General features: G+C 41.2%; 1 protein-coding gene across 1 annotated transcript in view; it reads right to left on the bottom strand.

Moving 5' to 3' along the window:
* Positions 1 to 471: 471 nt before the first annotated feature.
* The window catches only part of adam28 (ADAM metallopeptidase domain 28), a 46705-nt gene continuing 20803 nt past the window's right edge, over positions 472 to 26373 (bottom strand). Inside the window, exons 12-22 of the mRNA XM_088336896.1 lie at positions 23763 to 23940; positions 20505 to 20594; positions 15860 to 16055; positions 14891 to 14996; positions 14654 to 14810; positions 13060 to 13140; positions 9473 to 9566; positions 9290 to 9395; positions 5456 to 5561; positions 5293 to 5388; positions 472 to 2316 (exon numbers count right to left, since the gene is read on the bottom strand). Coding sequence (XP_088193022.1) covers positions 2284 to 2316; positions 5293 to 5388; positions 5456 to 5561; positions 9290 to 9395; positions 9473 to 9566; positions 13060 to 13140; positions 14654 to 14810; positions 14891 to 14996; positions 15860 to 16055; positions 20505 to 20594; positions 23763 to 23940 — 1243 coding nt within the window. The 3' untranslated portion in view covers positions 472 to 2283. The remainder of the gene's footprint in view (positions 2317 to 5292; positions 5389 to 5455; positions 5562 to 9289; positions 9396 to 9472; positions 9567 to 13059; positions 13141 to 14653; positions 14811 to 14890; positions 14997 to 15859; positions 16056 to 20504; positions 20595 to 23762; positions 23941 to 26373) is intronic.

The raw sequence follows: 26373 nt of genomic DNA, 5'->3' as shown, positions 1-26373 counted from the left end.
TTGTATATTGTTTTTCTTTTGGCTTTATTATTGTACTGTTCTCAGCTCAGGGATGCTGCTGGAAATGTGAATTTCCCTTAGGGGATGAATAAAGTATCTATCTATCTATCTATCTATCTATCTAAAACCAGGTGACCAATAAGATGCATTTGTGTTGCTTTTTTTAAAAAATAAGGTATTCAGGTGTGCTTTCCTCTAAATTTTGAAGCAAAATATAACTTGGTGTGGATTGAAATGAGCAAGTAAGGAGCAGTTCTTTCATCTTCTTGCTCTTTTTTTGCAGAAAAAAAATGCTGAGGCAACAAAACCAAAAGTGCTGGGTCAGCTTTATGTGGGGCATTTTGCACATCTAGGGTAACCTACCTGACTGCCTGTGAAAAATGATCAAGTGATCAAAGCTTTTCTCTCTCTCTCTCTCTCTCTCTCTCTCATTGCATCTGTTTCACTTCCCTGCCTCTGTTTCTGTGTCTCTCTCTCCCTCTCTCTATCACACTGCCTTTGTTTCTCTGTCTCTCTCTCTCCTCTCTCTCTCTCTCTCTCTCTCTCACACACTGCATATTTTTCACTGCCTCTGTTTCCCTGTCTCTCTCTCTCCCTTTCTATCACACTGCCTCTCTCTCTCTATCACACTGCCTCTCTCTTTCTCTCTCTCTCTCTCTCGCTCTTGGTCACACTGCCTCTGTTTCTCTCTCTCTCTCTCTCTCTCTCCTTTCCTTTCTCTCCTTTTCTCTTTGTTTCTGTCACACTGTCTCTGTTTCTCGTTCTCTCTTTCTCTTGCTCATGCTGTTTCTCTCTCTCTCAGTCTCTCTCTCTCTCTCTCTCTCTCTTTCTCTTTGTCTCTGGCACACTGCCTCTGTTTCTCTCTCTCTCTCTCTGTCTCTCTCTCTCTCTCTCTCTCTCTCTCTCTCTCTTTCTCTGTCACAGTGCCTCTGTTTCTCTGTCCCTCTCAGTCTCTCTCTTTCTGTCTCTCTCTGTCTTTGTCTCTCTCTCTCTCTTTCTTTTCCTCTCTCTCCTTTTCTCTTTGTCTCTGTTTCTCTTTCTCTTTTTCTCTCATTCATGCTTTTCTCTTGCTCTCTCTTTCTAACTTTCTCTTTCTCTGTTTCTCTGTCCCTCTGTCTCTCTCTTTCTCTCTCTCTCTCTCTCTCTCTCTCCCATACATACACATACTTGACATTGATACCACAAACACCTCATCTTTACATCTCATCTATTGAATTAAATAACAGACCGCAAGATTAGAACAATAGCACAGAATAATAATTAAAATACAATTGCTGGCACTGGTAATGAAATGTTCTGATTATTTTGAAAAATAAAAAATCCATAAAAGGCACTTTAAGCAGTGTTTCTCAACTGGTGGGTTGGGTACCAAAAATGTCCCATTTTTAGTGTGTCGTGGCTTTGCCCTGGCAAAATAATGCTGAGAAATACAGAAACCAGGGGGGTTGATTACACAGTACAAGGCAATAATGCCTTCCTTGATCTCTTTCTCTTGGTCAGGGCCATTCCAATTGTGTTTGAGAGGGACCACATTTCATTATATTGTGATTCTGTTGGTTTTATTTCCTTTTCCTAAGAAATATAGTGATAAGTAAAAGGGGATATGACTGCGAAATACGAAAATATTGTACAAGTGTCTGCCATTGAAGCAAACCTTGAAGGTACACTAAATGGTTTAAAAATGTTATCTCGCTAGCTTTTTAAACAGTATATTGTTTTGTGTTATTCGCACAATGAAGTAGTTATCTAGATTTTTCAATATTTTGGGTACAAACTTCTTTTAGTATGCAGCTATTTTAAAGCTCTCCTAGGGGGTCGCTTATATGCCATGTAGGCTTATATACCAGCATATACGGTACTTAAAGTCGATTTGCTGTATTTTTTGTTTTTTTTTCTTTGAACAGTGCAATCCTTTCATTCGATACATTTGAGTAATGGATTTTTTTTTCTTGATTTGGGTCGCAGCTTGCCGTGAGGGTCCTCAAGTCAGACCAGTTGAGAACCATTGCTCTAAAGAGCTCCGTGTTTTTTAAAATACAACAAAAAACATTCCCTTGGAGTACTGAGTCCTTGGCACTCAATAAGGTCCCTGCGGGCCCTTCGTGTCTCCAACTGCACTGCAGTCGAGAACGGGCATAGCAGTTTATTGTTCTGAGCAACAAGTGTGGGGCGGTAATGCACCGAAAGGATGGTGCTCACCGCCGTTAAACTTGGAGTAGAAGAAGAACAAGTATGTCTTGTCTTCTTGGTTTATGATTCTTGGAATTATCGCCTTTTGGGTTGTTAGACCTTGGGTGGCAGGACGGGCTTTAGGGCCTAGTAAGAAAACAAAGACACAAGTTTTAATTGTGACACTCCTGAAAATAATGACTTTTATGTGCATTTATTGTATATTATGTTAAATACCGTATTTTCCGCACTATAAGGCGCACCTAAAAGCCTTTATTTTTTTCAAAGTCTTGCAACTAACTTGCGGCCACCGACTAGATTTTCCCCCGAACGCCAAGTAGTCTGCGGTGTATGCTGGGATTTATTTACCGGCGTTTCATTGGCTAACCAATGTGTCAATCATCATTTGAATGGATCACTATTGGCTAAAGTTATTCAGAGGTCAAGGGGAGGATCCTTTTTATCATTTACAGGCTGGCATTGGCTTGAACGGCAAAACAAAGCCTGCAATTGGCCCAAAAAGACGTGTCAATCATCAGTTGAATCGATCACTATTGGCTAAAGTTATTCGGAGGTCAAGAGGCGGATACTTTTTATCATTTACAGGCTGGCATTGGCTGAAACGGCAAAACAAAGCCTGCAATTGGCCAAAAAAGATGAATGCGTATAGCACGTGGCTGACGGCATAGAGAAAGCATTTTTTTACTATTTTGTATTTGTAAATATTTTATTCTCCTGGATTTACTAAACTCACGGATATAAGAGGACCATGGCTGCACATTATTATTGCACACAACGACTTCGGTGAGCTACTCCGGCTATATATTTTCCCTGTATCTTGTTTCAGACTGAACTCAATGTTTCTGTGATAAGCGGTGCAGATAATGGATGGAATGGAGTGTCTATTTTTAAATTCAACTCAATTCCAAATGTTTATTGTCATATATACAGTAAAGTTGCGAGCGAAAAAGAAAATAAAAACTAAGGAATGGTTGGCATTTCTTGAATCCCAAGACTTTAACCTTCCGAATGATGGAACGATGCATTTGAGTGACATCGTACGGACACCGCATCCGCACGTGTTCTCGAAACGTATTTGCGTCTTTGCAAGCTTTGGGAATGTTAAGGGGGTAATAAGTTTGACTGAACTATCTGACTGTTTTGTCCACGTTCCCATTGTAGCGCCTTATAATCCGGTGCGTCTTATGTATGTCAAAAATAGGACCAAAAACTATTTTTTCGGGGTGCGCCCTATAACCCGGTGCGCCTTATAGTGCGGAAAATACGGTAGTTAAAACACATTTGATTGAGCTGATGATCATTTGTGAACATTGAGAACAAATACTTTTGAGACTCCATGTACCATGGCAACAGCCAAATAAAAAATAAATAATACTTTTCGTTTGAATTTTGCACAAAAACAAACACAAATAAAACATTCAATCGAACAAAAATTGAAAAAAATATTAAATGATTGTAGAAAAGAACTGTTCAGATTAGTCATTAAAATAAACATTTGAAATGGAAAACCAAGTTCACTAACTATTATAACCAGATAGTTGGTCCCTTTGAGCACTAGAGTCTTAGCATGGCAACGTGCAGCATCAATGTACAGTAATGTGATTTAATGTAATGTAATACAATACAATCAAATAGAATACAATAAAACAGAACACAATAGAATAGAATGGGAAAAACAGAACAGAAAAAAACGAATAGAATGGAATGGAATAGAACACAATAGAATAGAACAGAACAGAACACAATAGAACAAAACAGAACAAACAAAATGGGAAAAACAAAACGGAAAAAATGAATAGAATGGAATAGAAAACAACAAAATAGAACAGAACAGAATAGAATAGGAAATACAGAATGGGAAAAACAGAATGAAAAAAAACAGAATACAACACAACGGAATAGAACACAATAGAACAGAACAGAAAAGAATAGGAAAAACAGAATGAAAAAAAAACAGAATAGAACACAACAGAATAGAACACAATAGAACAGAACAGAAAAGAATAGGAAAAACAGAATAGTGTAGAATGGAATAAAACAAAATACAATTGAAAAAAATAGAATAGAACAGAACGGAATAGAACACAACAGAAGAGAACAGAAGAGAACAGAATGCAACACAACAGAATAGAACACAATAGAACAGAACAGAAAAGAATAGGAAAAACAGAATGGGAAAAACAGAATGAAAAAAAAACAGAATACAACACAACAGAATAGAACACAATAGAACAGAAAATAATAGGAAAAACAGAATAGTGTGGAATGGAATAAAACAAAATACAATTGAACAAAATAGAATAGAACACAACAGAATAGAACACAACAGAAGAGAACAGAAGAGAACAGAATGGAAACGAACAGAACACAAAAAAATAGAATAGAATAGAATAAAACAGAACTGAACAGAACTGGAGAAAAAAACAGAATAGAATAGAATAGAATAGAGTACAATAGAAAAGAATAAAAAAAAGAATAAATAGAATTGAACCCAACGGAATAAACCCATTAAACGGAATAGAATAGAATAAAACAGAACTGAAAAAATAGAATAGAATAGAATAGAATAGAATCAGGGGCAGCACGGCAGCGCAGTGGTTAGCGCATGTGCGGCACAGTTCATGTCATGGGAACCTTTGCGTGGGTTCAAATCCAGCTCCAGACTTCCTGTGCGGAGTTTGTATGTTCTCCCCGTGCTTGCGTGGGTTTCCTCCGGGCACTCCGGTTTCCTCCCACGTTCCAAAAACATGCATTTCAGGTGAGTTGGCCGGTCCAAATTGTCCCTAGGTGTGAATGGGCGAGTGAGTTGTCTGTCCCTGTGTGCCTTGCGATTGGCTGGCAACCCCCTGCCCACTGCCCGATGATTGCTGGGATGGGCTCCAGCACCCCCGCGACCCTACTGAGGATAAGCGGTGCAGCTAATGAGATGAGATGAGATGAGATGAGAATAGAATCAAACCGAACCTAACAGAATAAACAGAGTAAACGGAATAGAATAGAATAAAACAGAACTGAACAGAACTGAAAAAATACAACAGAACAGACCAGAACAGACCAGAACAGACCAGAACAGAACAGAACAGAACAGAATAGAATTTTTACCTGACGGGCTGTTGCATAGTTGTGGCCGGCAGGATTTGATCCGTTTGCAGCTGATGGGGGTGGAGGGGGGGCACCTTTAGGTTTCGGCTTGCCAGGCTTCAAATATGACATTAAAGTAAATTATGATGATGAAGATTTATGAAATTGTACATTAGGACCTTACCTGTGGCATTTGCGTGGACGCTTGGGAGACTGGAGGTTTGTTAAGACGGAGAGCAGAATTGTCCCCTGTTGGCTCCTTTCTTACATTTTGTGTACTGTTATATACACTGGAGATCAAAATTAGAGAACAGATTATGAAAACATGAATAAATTCCATCCCATCTTTACTGCTCAACAGTTTAAGGGCAATATAATGTGTATCATACTACTACAACATGATTTCAACAAAAACACTATATTTTGCTAAAAATGCACTGATCAAAATTAGAGAATACAGTGGAACCTCGCTAGTTCGCGGTTCCACTTTTGCGGGTTCAGAGCTTCGCGGGTCTAAAAAATATACCTTACCTTCTCAATAAAAGCATTTATTGACTAGACGCCATTGAGCGCGAGCTTATGTCAACTGAGGACACGGTGTGGACACTCTTATTGTGAAGGGGAGGGGGAGGCCCTGACACAATGCTTAGTCATGGTGAGTTACCGCTTCGCTCACCCCCCTCCTTTAACTCCTCCCACCCCACCCCCTTTTTATGTGGCGCTCAGTTTATCATGGAGGAACTCGGCGACGTAAGTATAGTCTCTTCTGTCACATTTCATCTCAAGTTTGACTTTATTATACCAAAAGCGAGCGGTTGTTTGTACTACCTAAACACGGCTAATTGTTGTAAAGCCGTTCGATGCCGCTAGCGAAAGTATGTTGTTATTGTCAGAAGGTAGCTCTTTTCACTTTCATTTTTTAAACTTTTGTTTCCTAAAACGCTTCACAAACACTCATCGGTTAATACAATCATACTGAATGGTTCGTAGTGGTTTCGCCGCACTCCTATTCCTTGTACATCCATCATATTTTACAGTTTTTTTTGTTATAACATGAATTTCACTCTCTCTCTCTCTACCCGTATTCTATACTGTATACAGGTGGGGTATACTGTATACCTGTATACGTTTTTAAAGCATTTTTGAAGGGCCGCCGCTAATTCGCGGATTTTCAGTTTTCGCGGGTGGTCTTGGTCCCCATTAACTGTGAAAACCGAGGGATTACTGTACTTTCAGGTGCCTCCCACAGAATGGTGCTAATTTCCTTGATTATCCCTCAACCCCTATTTAACTGGCATTCTATCTGCCAGTTTCACTGACTTTGCAACAGCGATGATCCGGGCAGCCATAACAAGACAAGTTGATGGTTCCAAATCTGTGATTTCAAGAATTTTGAATCTTTACAAAACTAAAAACTCGTTCAAGTCATCCAAGAAAGCTAGTTGTCCACAGAAGACAAACGCAAGAGAAGACAGGTCACACATCATGGTAAAGATCTATCTAGCACTACAGTGTCTCGCCTTTTAAGAGTAAAGTATTTTATACATTTCACTATAAAGGATTTTATACAATTAACTACAAATTTACATGTATTGAGTTGAATGCAATTGATATTCACTGACTGGCCTTTCATTCAATGCCAGGGCAGGCTGTTTGAAATGCATAATATTTTGTCTAGGAAATTTTGATAACGGGACTCGTGGATTTGCTGACGCTAAACGACAGGCGTTGTTTTGGTAAAACGAGATATCAAGGCGCATTGTTGTGAGATCGTTGGGCGCAAACAACGGCTTGGCACGCCCATGGGAGGAGCCGAGATGCCATCTTGCGGGGGACGTGAGCCAATAAGAGAAAACTAAAGAAATAATAAACATCCGCTCCCGTGTGAAATGTCGGCTTTCCTGGTCATTTTTCTCTTAAGAAACGAGCGTGCATAATTGTTTGAATGAATGTAGGTCGTGTTTGGTTAATGGAGTCAGATAACTAATTCGAGCAATTTGGTAAACGGTACATTTTAATAGTTAATTCCAACAAGAGCATATTAGCCTAAAGGCCCGATGCAATGACCAAACCTCTTATTGACAAAAAATATCAAAAAGCTAGACTAAGCTTTGCTGAGAGCATTGTTGTGTGGAACTGGTCCAGAGTTCACTTAAGGGATAAAAGAAAATTTAATTTATTTGTGTCTGATGGGAAGGGACACACTGGAGAAAGACTAGACAAAGTGTGTAAAATAAAAAGTAGATAGATAGATACTTTATTCATCCCTGTAGGGAAATTCACACTTCCAGCAGTATCCTTTTGTTGTTTATTAACAGATTAAAAGGATGGCCTCGGGGTGCTGTGTTGTAGTTTAGCAACAGCGGAGTGGATGACGTCACACGCTAGGCCGAAAGTTCGACGTCCCTGCAGAAGATGGAAATCTTTGTGCCCAGGGTTACACCACCTCGTGTTCACGTAGATGGCGAGTCTGCCTTCTCTCCACTTCCCGCAGGCTTTTGTGTCTCTGTCTGCCCTAACAGCACTGAAGCCGGGTAGCTTCGGGTAGCTCCACGTTAGGGTCCGGGATGCTAGACGTGAGCCACGTTTTCATAAAACACAGCAAACTGCACTCCCTGTACGCTTTGATGTTTTTCACCAGCACAGCCAGTTCATCGGTCTTATTTGGTAGAGAGTTCACATTTGCCATGATTACGGATAGTACCGAAGGCTTATAACGCCGCTAGCCACTTAGCCTTCACCTTAACTCCGGCTCTGCAGCCACAATAGGGCCCCCTCGCACGAGAATTCTTCAGTGCAAGGAGTTGATTCCTCGAATAAAGGCATTTTTGTGTGTTAAAACCCATCATCATAGGATAGAATTAAATCAAAGTGTAGATGTCAAACGGGACGAAAAACACCAAAGATCGAAGCAGACAATTAAAACAATAAATCACAAAAGAGAGAAATAACACGGAGCTGCTGGAAAGGCTGCCGCTCGCGATGGCGCCTATGATGTACTAAGTTACAGGTGGAGAAGGAACTGTCATGGTTTGGGGCATGCTTTCTGCAGCAGGAACTAGGCCTCTTGTTCATCTACATGAACCAGTGAATGCAAATGTGTATCAGAACCTTCTTTCAGCCTGAAGTCAGACAATGGGTAAAGAATTTCCTTAAAGGTGAACACATTGAATTAATGGTACAGCCCTGATGAGAGAGTCCTGATCTCAACCCAATAGAGACCTTCGCTCTGAAAATGCTGGTCTACTAGTGATCCCAAGAGCCAAGAAGAGATCCGCAGGTTCGAGAGCGTTCTCCATTCGGGCCACGGTCCTGTGGAATGCTCTTCCCCCTGAGATTCGATCTGCAACCTCAGTGGAACTTTTTAAATCCAGGCTTAAAACACACTTCTATCCTATGGCATATGAATAACCTATGTTTTATGTTGACAATATCTGTGTATTATTTGCCCTCATGTAGGTTTTAGATCAGGGGATGGTGTCATAATAGTCTGTGGTTTTAAATAATCTGTAGTCTGTGCAGCCCTTTGAGACTCTTTGTGATTAAGGGCGTCACAAATAAACATGACTTGACTTGACAAAGTGATGGTGAAGAAACCCACTACAATCAGTGCACTGTGGAGTAGGCTGGAAGAAGAATGGACCAAAATGAGAGACGAGTGTTATCCTATGGCTGCAGACCTGCTGAAGTCAATCATAGCTTAGGCCTGCACACTTCTTACTAACTGCTGACTGTTGTAACCTTCTGATTTTTTTTCAAGCCAAATTCAGTCTCTAATTTTGATCAGTACCTTTTCTAAAAAATATGTTTTCTTTAATTATTTTGTAAAAAAAAAAGGGTTGTAGTACCATCATATAGACACAATAAAATGTCATTTAACTGTGGAACAGCGAAGAAAGTATGTTTTCAAAATAATAGTTTTTTTTCGAAATTGTTCTCTAATTCTGATCTCCACTGTATAAAAAAAAGACATTTTATGGGAAACGGCGCCCCCAAAGAAACATTTCAGACGACTCACATCGGTGAGCCAGAGCTCTGTCGTTTTTTCCATAGGACGGCCAAAATGGCGACGATTATTCCCAAAACCACCAACGTAACAGTCACGGCGATGGCGGCAGTCGCTCCTGGAAAGGGGGGGGGCAGAAAAATCAACACATGTATTTTCTTGGAATGCTTGTTCTAAAAAACGAACTGCCAGTACCGCTGGAAAGAGAACTGAAGGAAGCGTCCTTGGAACCGCATAAAGGGGCCAACCAGCCGGCCTCGCACTGGCATACGCTTCTGTGATTGCACACCTGGAAAATTCCAATGGATAAAAACAGCAATGTTATTTACACTGCAGAAATATATCTCTCTATCTATCCGTCTATCTATCTGTATCTACATCTCTCCATCTATATATTTATCCTTCGATCTCTCCCTATCTATGTCTGTCTCTCTCTCTCTCTCTCTCTCTCTCTCTCTCTCTCTCTCTATATATATATATATATATATATATATTGTCTATCTATCTCTCTATCTCAATCACTTTTTTTCTCTCTCTCCATCTCTTTCTCTCTCTCTCCATCTCTTTCTTTTGCTCTCTAGCTCTTTCTTTCTCTCTCTCCATATCTTTCTTTCTCTCTCTATCTATGTCTTTCTCTCTCTCTCCATCTCTTTCTTTATCTCTTTCTCTCTCTTTCCATCTCTCTCCATCTCTTTCTCTCTCTCTCTCTCTCCATCTCTCTTTCTCCATCTCTCTCCATCTGGTTCTCTTTCTCTCTCTCCATATCTCTCTCAATCTTTTTCTCTCTCTCTCCATCTCTTTCTCTGTCTCTCGATCCCTTTCTCTCTCTCTCCATCGCTTTCTCTGTCTCTCCATCTCTCTCTCTCTCTCTCCATCGCTTTCTCTGTCTCTCCATCTCTCTCTCTCTCTCATATATATATATATATATATATATATATATATATATATATATATATATATATATATATACTGGACTGTCTCAGAAAATTAGAATATTGTGATAAAGTTCTTTATTTTCTGTAATGCAATTAAAAAAACAAAAATGTCATACATTCTGGATTCATTACACATCAACTGAACTATTTCAAGCCTTTTATTATTTGAATATTGCTGATTTTGGCTTACAGCTGAAAAAAACTCAAAAATCCTATCTCAAAATATTAGAATACTTCCTCAGACCAAGTAAAAAAATAATTTTATAACAGCAAAACTAAATCAAACATTTGAAAATGCCCATTGATGCACTCAGTACTTGGTTGGGAATCCTTTTGCACGGATTACTGCATCAATCCGGCGTGGCATGGAGGCAATCAGCCTGTGGCATTGCTGAGGTGTTATTGATGCCCAGGATGCTTCGATAGCGGCCTTCAGCTCATTTGCATTTGCAGGTCTGGTGTCTTTCATCTTCTTCTTAACTATACCCCACAAATTCTCGATGGGGTTCAGGTCAGGGGAATTAGCAGGCCAATCAAGGACAGTGATGCCATGGTCAGTGCACCAGTTACTGGTGGTTTTGGCACTCTGGGCAGGTGCCAGATCATGCTGGAAAATGAAATCCTCATCTCCGTGGAGCTTTTCAGCAGATGGAAGCATGTAGTGCTCTAAAATCTCTTGGTACACAGTTGCATTTACTCTGGACTTGATGAAACACAGTGGACCAACACCAGCAGCTGTCATGGCTCCCCAAACCATTGCTGACTGTGGGAACTTCACACTGGATTTCAAGCAACTTGGATTTTGCTCCTCTCCAGCCTTTCTCCAGACTCTGGCGCCTTGACTTCCAAATGAAATGCAAAACTTGCTTTCGTCTGAAAAGAGGACTTTGGACCACTCTGCAACTGTCCAGTGCTTCTTCTCCATAGCCCAAGTCAGACGCTTCTTCCATTGTCTTGAGTTCAGAAGAGGCTTGACCATGGGAATACGGCTATTGTAGCCCATTTCCCGGACACATCTGTGAACTGTGGCTTTTGATACCTGGACTCCAGCTTCAGCCCACTGTCTTTGAAGCTCCCCCAAATTCTGGAAGCGGCTCTTCTTCACAATTTTGTTAAGGCTGCGGTCATCTCTCTTGGTTGTGCAGCGTTTCCGGCCACATTTTTCCCTTCCAACAGACTTTTTGTGGATATGCTTTGAAACTGCACTCTGTGAACAGCCTGCTCTTTGAGAAATTTCTTTTTGTGTCTTACCCTCCTGATGGAGGGTATCAATGATGGTCCTCTGGACAGCAGTCAGATCAGCAGTCTTCCCCATACTTGTGATTTAGTTTACTGAACCAAGCTGAGTGTTTTTAAGGCTCAGGAAACCTCGCAAGGTGTTTCGAGTTAATTAGATGATTCAGGTGATTAGTTGAATAGCCTACTTGTATACTTTTTCATGATATTCTAATATTTTGAGATAGGATTTTTTAGTTTTCTTAAGCTGTAAACCAAATTCAGCAATATTAAAATAATAAAAGGCTTGAAATAGTTCAGTTGATGTGTAATGAATCCAGAATGTATGACATTTTTGTTTTTTTAATTGCATTACAGAAAATAAAGAACTTTATCACAATATTCTAATTTTCTGAGACAGTCCAGTATATAATTGTATATATATCTCTCTCCATCTCCATCTCTTTCTTTATCTATCTATCTATACATCTATCTATCTATCTATCTATCTATCTATCTATCTATCTATCTATCTATTTATCTATCTATATATCTGGCTACCTCTACCTCTCTCCATCTATATCTTTATCATTCTATCCATCCCTCTCTATACATATACATACTGTATATCTCTCTCTGTCTCCATCTCTTTCTATATCTATTGTTATATGTATATATCTGTTGTTCTTTATTTTATTTCAGTTTTAAATTGCCTTTCAAGATGACACGTATCTTTCTCTCTCTCTCCATCTCTTTCTCTCTCTCTCCATCTATTTCTCTATCTGTATGTCTGTCTGTCTGTCTGTCCATTAACTGACCCGAACATACCTACCGACCAGCTTTCTTTCTTTCTTTCTTTGTTTCTCTCTCTCTCTCTATATATATATCTGTCTGTCTGTCTGTCCATTCACTGACCCGAACATACCTACCGACCAGCTTTCTTTCTTTCTTTCTTTGTTTCTCTCTCTCTCTCTCTCTCTCTCTCTCTATCTATCTGTCTGTCTGTCTGTCCATTCACTGACCCGAACATACCTACCGACCAGCTTTCTTTCTTTCCTTCTTTCTTTCTTTCTTTCCTTCTTTCCTTCTTTCTTTCTTTCTTTCTTTCTTTCTTTCTTTCTTTCTTTCTTTCTTTCTTTCTCTCTATCTATATTTATCTATCTGTCCATTCACCGACCCGAACATACCTACCGACCACGCTTCCTTTCCTTCTCTTTCTTTCTTTATTTCTTTCTTTCTACCCATCTATCATCTCTCACTCTCTCAATATCTATTTATCTATCTATCTCTCACTCTCTCTCTATCCATCGATGTATCTGTCACTCTCTCTGTATCTATCTATCTATCTATCTATCCATCTATATATTTTTGGTGTTAAGTTTTATCAAATATATTTCCCCCCAAAATGCGACTTATACTCCAGGTGCGACTTATATATGTCCTTTCCCTCTTGATGATGCATTTTTGGGGCCGGTGCGACCTAAACTCTTTAGCGACTCATAGTACGAAATGTATGACACATACATACATACAGACCAACATACAGTACATCATGTAAGTAAATTATACAGTTATTTTTCTCATACAGGTAGAGCTACACCTGTGCACAGAGTATACGATCAAAGTACTTACTGCATGGCCGACACATTTTGCTGAACAGTTGGTGTTTTGGTAAGCCGTCTCAAGAGGCACACATTCGTTTTCGCTACACACCTGAAAAAAACAAAACTGTCACTATTAGCTGAAGAAGATCAGAAAGTTGACACTCAATGGAGCTTAAAATGTGATTACTGTAATCCCTCGCTACTTCACGATTTGTACTTTGCATCGTCAGTGCATGGCAAGTTGGAAAATCGGAATGTAGACATTTGAGAAATCTCATCTCATCTCATTAGCTGCACCGCTTATCCTCAGTAGGGTCGTGGGGGTGCTGGAGCCCATCCCAGCAATCATCGGGCAGTGGGCAGGGGACACCCTGAACTGGTTGCCAGCCAATCGCAGGGCACACGGGGACAGACAACTCGCTCGCTCATTCACACCTAGGGACAATTTGGACCGGCCAATCCACCTGAAATGCATGTCTTTGGAATGTGGGAGGAAACCAGAGTGCCCGGGGGAAACCCACGCAAGCACGGGGAGAACATACAAACTCCACATAGGAAGTCCGGTAGCTGGATTTGAACCCACACAGGAGGTTCCCAAGACCTTAGAACTGTGCCTGCACACGCGCTAACCACTGCGCCGCCGTGCTGCCCCATTTGAAAATTTTTGTTGCCTGTTTACGATCACACAGAGCATTTGTTTTTCACTTCGAGCCGCTGAAGCGTAAACCTAACCGTAAAATGAACTTCACTGTGTGGCCGCGATCCAATATCCCCGGACGACTATTGCTGAGAGCAGAGGCCTGAGATAGCATCTTTGTGTCGTATATGGCAGCTTTTTTATGTTATTTCCTCCTAAAATGAACTAAACCCGTGCACTTGCAATCTATTATCCCTGGCCGCATATAAGGTTAGAGTTAGGGGGGTTGGGAGAGAACATTTTTGTTGGGTCTGGCAGCTATTTTTCAGTTCTCTCTGCCCAAAATGAACCGCACCTGTGCACTAGCAATCCATCATCCCTGGCCGCATATTAGGTTAGGGAGATTTGGGAGAGAATATTTTTGTTGGGCATGGCAGCTATTTTTCAGTTCTCTCCGCCCAAAATGAACTGCACCCATGCAGCTGCGATCCATTAACCCCCAATACCATATACCAAGTGGGGACTGACAGAAGGCACTTTTGTCAGCAAGGGTGCAGTTCCAGTTTGCCCGAAATAAAATGCATTCTTGCGGCTGTGATCTATTATCCCTGGCCTAATATTGCTTAAAGCAGGGATGTCATGGTGTTTTTCTCCTTTTGATTTGGGGCACTGGAGCGTGCTATTGTGGTCAGCTTTTTGTGATCAGTTCTGGCCGCAATCCATTATCCCCAGTCGACTATTGCTGAGAGCAAGAGAGCAACTTTGTGTCATGGGTGATGGCTTTTCTTTCCGCCTAAAATTAACAGCACCCATGCAGTCGTGATCCATTATCCCATGTTGACTCTTCCTGTTAGGTGGGATTGGTAGAGAGGATGTTAAAATGTGGCAGGGGGCTACCTCGTGGATTTTTGTATATCATGGCAAATACTGGTCCCTATGAACCTCAGTGAAAGAGGGATTACAGTCTAGAAAAATCGTACGCTACCTTCCCGTCGCCACATTTGGTTCCAGTGTCCACCTGGCCGTAGTCTTTGGTGTAATCGCCAAAGAAAGCAGCTTTGCAGTCACCGAAACTCACCATGCGACCATAGTTGGGGTTGTCATTTCCGTTGTGACAGAAGAGCTTCCCGCACAAGACGTCCCTGGAAAAAGTGAATTTTTGTGTGTCTTGATGTACAAAATGCAGCAAAGTGTAAGCTCTTTGATACTGAGGAACACTCACTCCGTCTGGCAGGGTATGAATTGATCATTTGAGGGACGTTTGCAGAAGGCATAGTAAGTCCCTCTGGTATTCTGATTGTAACAGTAAGGACGTGCCTCAATGGCACCTGGTAAGAGGTAGATGAGATTACTGCCTTACATATGTAGCCTTCAAATTTGGAATACCGTAAATTCCGGACTATAAGCCGCTACTTTCTTCCCTAACTTTCAACCCTGCGGCTTATTCAGTGATGCGGCCAATTTATGTCATTTTTCTAACGGCCGCCAGCGGCGCTCGAGTGTTGCTACCATTAACTGCCCTGTCAAAGCTATATTATTATTATTAAAGCTTTGAAAACTCTCTTGGTGTACCGTCTTTCTTTGTAAATATGTGTAACCCATGTATAATATGTATTTGCAACTGTATATTTTTGTAATGTATTTATTGGTATTTATTTTAGACACTTATTCTGATATGTTTCGCACGGGTGAACGAAAAATGAGGGGCGGAACAAACGCGGGGTGTCGAGTTTAAGTGGGGACCGCTAAAGGTGAGGGACAGACAAGGAAAGAAGAGGGGGTAAAAAGTTGGTTAAGGAAAAAGGAGTTGCGTGAGTAAATGTGTTCATCTGATACATTTTCCCACCCTTACTTTGGAAATATACACTTTTTATCCTTGGATTACTTTCAACGGGACCTGGACTCTGCCGTTCTGCATCAAACCTTAAGTACCGGTATCATTTTCCGTTCATTTTGTCGGCTGTGGACTTTAATGAAGGACATTTAGTTTCAATCGCGGGACTTGAAGTCGGGTTTGGGTTAATTTTGTGTTTGTGTCACATGTTTAAATGTAGGCGCATGCGGCTTATATACAGGTGCGGCTTGTGTAAGTACAAAATCGGTTTTCCTCTTAAAATGTGGTGGGTGCGGCTTATAATCAGCTGCGCTCTATAGTCCGGAATTTACGGTAATTGGTTTAGTCGTCACTCACTCGCTCCGTACAATTTGATGCACTGATCCGATCTTTGTGGACACTGGCCGTTATAACAATAACCAGAACCTCCGTCGCATGGGACGCCATTGACGTTGAAGACATCTTCAGGGCAAGTAGCGCTTTCTCCGTCGCAGTATTCGGCCAGATCGCATTCGTCATGGACGCTTCGACACTCGTGCGATCGTGGAAGGATCTGCAGAGATAGCGGGACCGATTGCTTTTTGATTTGGTCTTTTGTTTGTCTAGACTAGATTTTGGGGGGCAAAATCTGGTCTGGTTAGTTTTAAAATAAGTGCAAAATTAGGAGTCAAATATTGGGGTGTTTATTTCATAGAACGTGGATGAAATATGGTCCCTAAAATATATTTACCTTGTCTAATGTCAAATTGAGTCTCACAAAGTCATGTCACGTCATGTTTATTTGTGACGCCCTTAATCAGTCTCAAAGGGCTGTACAGACTACAGTTAATTGCAAACTACAGACTATTATGACACCATCCCCTGATCTAAAACCTACATGAGGCCAAGGAAAAACTCAAAAACCTCAAGTCAAGTAAGTCATGTTTATTTGTGACTTGCTTAATCACAAGAAGTCTCAAAGGGTTGTACAGACTACAGATTATTGCAAACTACCGACTATTATGACACCATCCCCTGATCTAAAACCTACATGAGGCCAAGGAAAAACTAAAAAAACCTCAAGTCAAGTAAGTCATGTATACCTGTATTTGTGACGCGCTTAATCACAAGAAGTCTCAAAGTGTTGTACAGACGACAGACTATTATGACACCATAGACTACAGACTATTGCAAACTACAGACTATTATTGCACCATCCCTTGATCTAAAACCTACATGAAGGCAAGGAAAAATACAAAAACCTCACGTCAAGTAAGTAATGTATATTTGTGACTTGCTTAATAACAAAAAGTCTCAAAGGGATGTAGAGAATACAGATTATTGCAAACTACAGACTATTATGACATCATCCCCTGATCTAAAACCTACATGAGGGCAAAGAAAAACTCAAAAACCTCAAGTCAAGTAAGTCATGTTTATTTGTGATGCGCTTAATCACAAGAAGTCTCAAAGGGCTGTACAAACGACAGACTATTATGACACCATAGACTACAGATTATTGCAAACTACAGACTATTATGACACCATCCCCTGATCTAAAACCTACATGAGGGCAAGGAAAAACTCAAAAACCTCACGTCAAATAAGTCATGTTTATTTGTGACTTGCTTAATAACAAAAAGTCTCAAAGGGATGTAGAGAATACAGATTATTGCAAACTACAGACTATTATGACACCATCCCCTGATCTAAAACCTTCATTAGGGCAAGGAAAAAAACAACCTATAGGTAGCTAGCAATGTTTTTTGCACAAAGCTCGACAATCAACCAACAACTAACACATATTTACACAACAGGAGGTTTATTGTTTCATATCTCTAAAATCTGTAACCATCCAGGTAGTAAATATTAATCAGAGTCATACTGCTTTTTAATTTTAACTAACAGATAATTACATTGATTTGCCAGCAATTAAGTCAAGGCATGTTTATTTGTATAGCCCTTAATCACAAAGAGTCTCAGAGGGCTGCACAGACCACAGATTGTTGCAAACCACAGACTATTAGGACACCCTGATATAAAACCTACATGAGGGCAAGGAAAAACTCAAAAACCTTAATATGAGGAAAATGAAGAAACCTTGAAAAGGGACCGCACATGAAGTAATCCCCCTTCCAGGATGACCAGACTGCAATGGATGTATCAAGAATAAATAATACACAGATATTGTCAACATGAAATATAGGTTATTCATATGCTATAGAATAGAAGTGTGTTTTAAGCCTAGATTTAAACATTTCCACTGAGGTTGCAAATCGAATCTAAGTGAAAATTGAGTATTTTTCCCCTTATTAAGAGATATAAAACCTTACAATACACAAGGTGGCACCTATGGGCGGCAGTAGCTCAGGCGGTAGAGCACTCGTCTTGGGATCAAGGGATCCCGGTTCGAATCCCGGCTCGTCCGTGTTACATGTCGAAGTGTCCTTGGGTAAGACGCTGAACCCCTAACACCCCCAATAAGCAGGTTAGCGCCTTACATAGCTGCAAGGCCGCTATTGGGAAATGTGGAGCACATTGTAAAGCGCGTTGGGAAGTCATTGACTTGAAAAGCGCTTTCATTTTCATTTATTTACTCAAAGAAGGAGAGATTGTGGAGAATGAAAATAAAGATAATTTGTGTTTCTCAGTTCTTTCCCCACTTCCAGGTAATTTAGTGTTGCTTATTATTCATAGCAGTATAAATATATTTGTTTCTTCTACAAAACTTGTTTTATCGCGTACACAATTTGAAAGGATCAAAAACATATAAGTTAAAGGGTATGAAGTAATGTCCTGCGGTTAAAATTCGGGTAAGAAAGTTAGGGTAAACATTTACGCTTAGGGGTTAGGGATTAGGGTTAGTTTATTCGGGTTAGAGTTAAGGTGAGGATAACTTTAACCCTCTAAACCTTATTACAGTTATGAAAAGGAGTTTGTCATGATTTCTGATGTGACTCGGCTGTGCCCGCTCTTTTGGCGCCAACTGCCGCGGGTTCTGATTGGCTCCCGATCAGTATTTGAACCCAGTCCTGTTTGTCCCCTTTCGTCAGTCTGTCTGCGAACCTCAGTGAACACTAGGCAAGCCTTTTTCGACCCTGACTCCCACCCAATGTTCCCTCTAAGCTGCGCACATTCTCAGCGCACAAGAAAATCTATCCAGTGCAGTTTTTCGAGAACTGGCTTCTTCGGCTCGGCTCACTAAAAGGAAGCAGCTCTTTCGGGTTCTAAACGGCTATTCAGGTTGTTTTTGCTTCTCATCTCATCTCATTAGCCGTACCGCTTATCCTCATTAGGGTCACGGGGGGGCTGGAGCCCATCCCAGCCATCTCCGGGCAGTGGGCAGGGGACACCCTGAACTGGTTGCCAGCCAATCGCAGGGCACACAGGGACAGACCACTCATTTGCTCATTCACACCTAGGGACAATTTGGACCGGCCAATTAACCTGAAATGCATGTTTTTGTAACGTGGGAGGAAACCGGAGTGCCCGGGGGAAACCCACGCAAGCACGGGGAGAACATACAAACTCTGCACAGGAAGTCTGGAGCTGGATTTGAACCCACGCAGGAGGTTCCCATGACATGAACTGTGCCGCACAAGCGCTAACCACTACGCCGCCGTGCTGCCCCTGTTTTTGCATCTTTCATCCCTATATGACCAAATATTATGTTACATTATGCACAAAATTACTAAAAGGAAGGGGGGAATAGAACAAAAAAGAAAAAAATACCAAAATGAAAAAGGAGTGAAAAGCTGAGAAAAAAAAGAAACAAAAGGAAGAGAAAAAAAGGAAAGATTCAGAAAAAAAGCCAGAAAAAAAGAAAAGAAAGAAACAAAGGAAAAAAAATAAATAGAGAACAAAAAGAAAAAAGTAACAGCTAGGAAAAAATAACACAAGGAGATTTTTTTTAAAGGAATTAAAAAAAATAGAAAAAACAGGGAAAAAGAAGTAAAAGTTTGTGTTGCATTCAAATAATTTCCAATTATACTAAGCCAACATTGTACTTCCACTAAAAAATGTGATTAAATACACTTGTGTATCGTGCAACCGACTAATTTTTTTGCATTGCCGTAAACTCAGCAAAATATAACTTGATGTCAAGATTTGGACATGTTTGATAATGACTTAGTTGCCACACTTGGGATTGCTGTTGCTCACTGTTGTTTCAAGCGTTGCTCACTGATTTTGTGTGAACGCTCAGACCCGTGGATAATTAGAGGGAACATTGCTCCCACCTGTCCTGTTTTTTCCTCCCTTCGACCTCTTTTTGTCCCCGACTACGTCTTTTCACCTTTTCTGTCTTACGACTCGCTTCCGACCCCGACTGCTCACCTGTCCCGGCTAATAACCCGCTTTTTCCGTCCCTGACACCGCCATCGCTCGCCACGGAAGATCCACTTCCGCGTACGGATCACAATCCGAGTACCAGAGCGACTTGCTTCCTGCGTCCAGCAATCACCGGATCGTGGGCGTAACCCTTTCTCTTCCTTCCAATAAAAACTTGTGAGAAACACAACGCAAGTGGGTCCTGTCTCCGTTCTGGTCTTGACAGAGTTATGGTTTTGGATATGGGGGTAGGGTTAGGTAGGTTAGTGTAAGTGGGGTTAAGGTAATTGAGTTAAGATTAGGATTAATTTTGATGTATACTCAAATTTTAGATATTAAAAAAATAGTCAGCATAATGCTTTTAGTGAAATTAAACTGATGATTTGAGTTCTGTCACAAATCTTATCTGTTCACCTGATTGCAAATGAGCTGAGTCACTCAATACTTGATTTTTATTTTCAGCAGTTACATTTTTACCAGTACTCGAGATTTTCGAATAACTTAATTTAAGTCATCCATTTTTTGCCCTGAGTTGGATTTAATTTCTAATGTAAAAAACAGATTAATCTTGGAAATTTAGAATTACACGTGCAATTAACTTTTCATACTGTTTTCCTTGTAGCCGCTAGATGGCAGCAGCTCATGGTAAAATTCACGATGTAGATCAACGAGCGATTTCTTCCACATTTCTCACCTTGCATCGCTCGCAGCATTCCCCTGCAGCACATTCAGAACCCTCACTCAGGGTGCAAGTGGTTGCGTTACAGCAGGGGTTGGTGCACTCCTGACAAAAGACATTTTCAGACATAAGAGACGAATTAATTTTAAATCCAGAGGTTGAAAAAAAACCAAAAAACAAAGTAGAGTTGGCTCTTCTCGACCTGATAACAAGTTAAAAACGTCAAAGAATCCCCAACAAATCCTAACACGTTTACTGCTTCACATAAATTTCAATGGAATGTGCAGGGGAAGACGATTTTCTTAAAAGGAACCCTCTTTGAGGTTTGAGACATACTATTTCCAGCTGAATCGCCTAGATATATATAAATATAGATAGATAGATAGATAGAGAGAGAGAGAGAGAGAGAGAGAGAGAGAGAGAGAGAGAGAGAGAGAGAGAGAGAGAGAGAGAGAGAGAGAGAGAGAGAGAGAGAGAGAGAGAGAGAGAGAGAGAGAGAGAGAAAGTTATAGAGCTAGATAGATACATAGATACATGGAAAGTTATAGAGATAGATAGATAGATAGATAGATAGATAGATAGATAGATAGATAGATAGATAGATAGATAGATAGGTATAGAGATGGATTTGAATTCATGTCAACTACAATTTATCTGACCTGGGGAAAAATGCCAACCATTCCTTAGTTTCTATTTTCTTTTTCGCTCGTAACTTTACTGTGCATATGACAATAAACACTTGGAATTGAGTTTAATTTAAAAATGGACACTCCATTCCATCCATTATCTGCACCGCTTATCACAGAAACATCGAGTTCAGTCTGAAACAAGATACAGGGATAATATATAGCCGGAGTAGCTCACCGAAGTCGTTGTGTTCATAATAATGTGCAGCCAATGTCCTCTTATATCCGTGAGTGTAGTAAATCCAGGAGAATAAAATATTTACAAATACACTATAGTAAAAAATGCTTTCTGTATGCCGTCAACCACGTGCTATACACATTCATCTTTTTCGGCCAATTGCAGGCTTTGTTTTGCCGTTTAAGCCAATGCCAGCCTGTAAATGATAAAAAGGATCTGCCTCTTGACCTCCGAATAACTTTAGCCAATAGTGATCGATTCAAATGATGATTGACACATTGGTTAGCCAATGAAACGCCGGTAAATAAATCCCAGCATACACCGCGGACTACTTGGCGTTCAGGGGAAAATCGCCGGCTGCAAGTTAGTTGGAAGACTTTGCGACTTAATGTTGATCCATAAATAAGGCGCACTGTATTATAAGGCGCATGGTCAGCTTTCGAAAAAAATAAAGGCTTTTAGGTGCGCCTTATAGTGCGGAAAATACGGTAAGAATAATTCCAGCACTAGCTTAAGGGGATTTGCGCTTTGACATGATTCAAAAATCACTCATAAATTCATCAATTCTTGCAATGAAGCTTATGATTTACATTGGCATCGGATAAAATGATTTTTGTTTCGTCAGCTCACATTACGGTAAGCGTAACAATGAACCAGACGCTGCTGATTTTATCTCTTAAAAATATGTTTGTTCATGTCTGACTCGTGTCGTCGAGCAGAAAACCCAAATCAAACTTCAAGACAAGGGAGAGGCAGATTTCAACACGTCTACATTGTTGCACAGTTCCCAGCTGAGAAACTGTCCGACAGAGGTTATTTGGACACACATTTACCGTTAAATGTTTATGTCACGGTTGCCATGGCAACCAATTGGCCCCGCCCGTGTGGCGCCGGCTGCAGCTTGTTGACAGATTGGCTTCCCCACTATTTAAACCCTGTCCTGTCAATCCCCTTTGGTCTGTCCTTCTGCGAATCTCTGTGTGTTCTAGGCAAGCGTTTTTCAATCCTGACCCCCTCCTGTCCCGTTTTTGCTCTCCTGTCCCGGCTACCGACCCGTTTTTTCGTCCCCGACACTGCCATCGCTCGCCACGGAAGATCCACTTCGGAACGTGGGCGCACCCCTTCCTCGTTCCTTCAATAAAACTTGTGGTAAACGTTACGCGAGTGGGTCCTGTTTCCGTTCTGGTCCTGACATTCACGGCCCGCTCATTTGGCGCCACCTGCCGCAGGTTCTGATTGGCTCCCTGTCCCTATTTGAACCCAGTCCTGTCTGTCCCCTGCGAACGTCTGTTTTTCAAGGCAAGCCTTTTTTCGACCCCTGACTCCCACCTGTCCCGTTTTCGCTCCCGTCTGTCCCCGGCTTCGACCCATTTTAATCCTGACCACATCTGCTCTCCCGTCCCGGCTTACGACCTCTTTTTGTCCCCGACTACGTCTTCTCTCCCGTTCTGGCTTACGACTCGTTTACGCCCTCGACCACGCCTTGCTCTCCCAGTCCCGGCTAACGACCCGTTTTTTCCGTCCCCGACACCGCTATCGCTCGCTACAGAAGTTCCACTTCCGCATTTGCTGCACCATCCGAGTACAGCAGCGACATGCTTCCCGCGTCCAGCGAACACCGGATCGTGGGCGCAGCCCTTTCTCTTTCCTCTAATAAAACTTAACGCAAGTGGGTCCTGTTTCCGTTCTGGTCCTGACAGCACCGTGCTTGTTTGCTCCTCACTCCTAAATTATGCAACATTTTTGCAAACCCGTCTGTTTACATACAAGTTGTGCTCATACGTGGGTTAACAGAAGCAATGACTTACACTATATATGGACGGATACAACTGTGGGATTTTTAACTTGGTGGCAGAAAATAAAATGGAAATATCTCAGGGAAATCAACCGATTTACATGAAGCTTTATAACCGAGTTAGCGTGTATTTTTTGTCTCTCTGCTACAAATCAACGGTGCTTTGTGGTACCCAAATACTCTGGATGAGGGAAACTGTGTGTGCACAAGATTATTCTAAATGGTAAACATGCACGAGTACTTCCTGTCAGACCATAATCGGATTTCTGTGTATACATAGCTGAAAGACCAACAATAGTCCGAATTCAGTTGTAGCTCCTGTGTGGGTTCAAATCCAGCTACCGGACTTCCTGTGCGGAGTTTGAATGTTCTCCCCGTGCTTGCGTGGGTTTCCAAAAACATGCATTTCAGGTGGATTGGCCGGTCAAAATTGTCCCTAGGTGTGTCTGTCTCTGTGTGCTCTGCGATTGGCTGGCAACCAGTTCAGGGTGTCCCCTGCCCACTGCCCGATGATTGCTGGGATGGGCTCCAGCCCCCCGCGACCCTACTGAGGATAAGCGGTGCAGCTAATGAGATGAAATGAGATCAAATAAAGCAACCACAACAGGCATTACCTCTAGCGTCCCACAGTCGCACTCTTCTCCTTTCTCCACAAAACCGTTCCCACAGACAGAGGGCGCCACCAAGCTCATGTAGTCGGGTTTGTTCAGCATACAGTTTGGGCTGCGGCTGCTCAAGTATTTCTCGTACTGCGAGCTGCTGCAGCTACTGAATGCGCGAGGGGTGTCCCAGCTGGTAGAATGGGGGACAAATATTGTTAACATTTCAAATCTTGTCACTATTGCCTTCTCACAAGAGATGCGAGACTGTAAATCAAGCAAAAGCCGCAAAAACACACAAAGAGAGCCGCCATTTTTCTACCTGCGGTAGACATCAAAGAATGACATCAAAGTTGCCCGAGCGACAACCAATCACGAGGTATGTGTTTTCTGGAGCTAAGCTCTGATTGGTCCTTACTCGAACCACTTTGATTCATTTTCATTGGACACCAAAAACCCTTGAAACAGATAAAAACGGGTGAATATGACTGTTTAATTCAAATGACATGAGTAAAATAACTAGAAGTAGGATTTTGTGTTAAAATATTGGGGAAGAATTGAAATTTAATTGGTGTTGATTTCTCCTTTAAGGATGGATGAATGTGAAGTTTCAGGTCAGAAAGGCAAGCCGTTATAAAATAGAATAGAATAGAATAGAATAGATTAGAATAGAATATACCTTTATTGTCATTGTGACAAAATGGGTTGAACATATTGCGATAACGAAATTGGACGTGGGACTCCAGTTTCACATTTAACAGTGAGGATAAAAGAAAACAAAGAAGATAAAGGAACAAAGAAGATAAAGGTAATAAATGGGGTAGTACGTAACCCTGGGGGTATATTAAGTCATGATTACTGATGCGAAGCACCTTTGCCCGCTCATTTGGCGCCAACTGCCGCGGGTTCTGATTGGCTCCCGGTCAGTATTTTAACCTAGTTCGGTCTGTCCCCTTTTGTCAGTCCGTCTGCGAACCTCAGTGTATACTGGGCAAGCCTTTTTCGACCCTGACTCCCACCTGTCCCGTTTTTGCTCCCGTCTGTCTCCGGCTTCGACCCGTTTTGATCCTGACCACGTTTGCTCTCCCGTCCCGACTTACGACCCGTTTTTAATCCCCACCACGTCTGCTCTCCCGTCCCGGCTTACGACCCGTTTCCGAACCCGACCACGCCTTGCTCTCCAAGTCCCGGCTACTGACCCGTTTCTCCGTCCCTGACACCGCCATCGCTCAGCGCTGTTTGAGGGTCCTCAGATGAAAATTTTATTTTAAACCCCCTCAAATTGTATACATCTCATAAAATGGGTATCTATGAACAAAATGATACAAGAAGTAGATTGGTCTATTTCTGGTTCAGTGTTTTATTTTGTTATTTTTTTTGTTTATGTTTTTTCATACCTCTAATCCAGGGGTCAGGAACCTTATTGACCCAAAGAGCCATAAAAGCAAAAAATGTTTTAAAAAGAAATTGAGAGAGCCACATCATATATTTTCAGACAAAATTGAAAAAACTGCCAAACACGCTCTATAGACAAAAGCTAATTCTTCAGCACATTTTATTTCACTGTGTGTCATTTGATGATTTAATCAAATGTATGAAATGATAATAATGCCAAATCCTGTGTCCCAAATCAATGTAAATATCCCATTTACAATTTGTCTTCCACCTTCAGTTAAGAGTGTTGAGGCCATTTTTTTTCATGAAATTTGTCCTTAATAACGGTTTCAAAACAATGTGCATGCAAAGTTCTTTTGTAAATATGTCACAAATTACTGCAAACGATAAGCATATCGTCATATTCACTTTCGGAGTAGACTACACTGAGCTAGAGAGAGAGAAGGAAGTGCCTTGCGCTGTGTGCAGGGATCCGCCCACCTGTACTGCTCACCCAATCAAAGTCGTTTGCCAGCGTTTTTATTGATCAGTTTAAATGGTTTCTTATCGAACTTCTGCATTAAGTTGCTTCAGCTTTAAAATCGGGATGAAATCACTTGACTTTGGAACGCCACAGAGAGATGTGCAACAGTTACATTTTATTTCGGAGCCACACGTACTCGTGGAAAGAGCCATATATGGCTCCCGAGCAATGTTCCCTCTAAGCTGCGCGTGTGCAATCTAGCCAGCACACAAAAATGAGGGCTCAAAATTACTTATTAAGAAGCGACTTAAGTCAAAGTTACAGTGCATGAAGGTAAAAATACACGGGTTCCCCTGACGTTGTGTTCGAAATGCGGTATCTTGAAGTCGAACGAAGTTGAGTAAAGTTAGTAGAGTATGTCGAGAACCGGCTTCTTCGGCTCGGCTCACTAAAAAGGAACCGGCTCTTTCGGGTCCTAAACGGCTCTTCAGGTTGTTTTTGCATCTTTAATCCCAACATGACCAAATATTAAGTAAAACTATGCACAAAATGACTTAAAGGAAGTGGGGAATAGAACAAAAAAGAAAAAAATACCAAAATGAAAAAGGAGTGAAAAGCTGAGAAAAAAGAAACAAAAGGAGGAGAAAAAAGAAGGAAAAATTTTGAAAAAAGTCAGAAAAAAAGAAAAGAAAGAAACAAAGGAAAAAAAGTAAATAGAGAACAAAAAGAAAAAAAGGAACAGCCAGGAAAAAATAAACACAATGAGAT

Source organism: Urocampus carinirostris, chromosome 5 (genome assembly GCF_059441175.1).
Source record: "Urocampus carinirostris isolate Australia breed hairy pipefish chromosome 5, RoL_Ucar_1.0, whole genome shotgun sequence".
Taxonomy (NCBI): Eukaryota; Metazoa; Chordata; class Actinopteri; order Syngnathiformes; family Syngnathidae; genus Urocampus; species Urocampus carinirostris.
The sequence above is the reverse complement of the archived record's forward strand: the minus strand, read 5'-3'. Positions and strand labels throughout refer to the sequence as shown.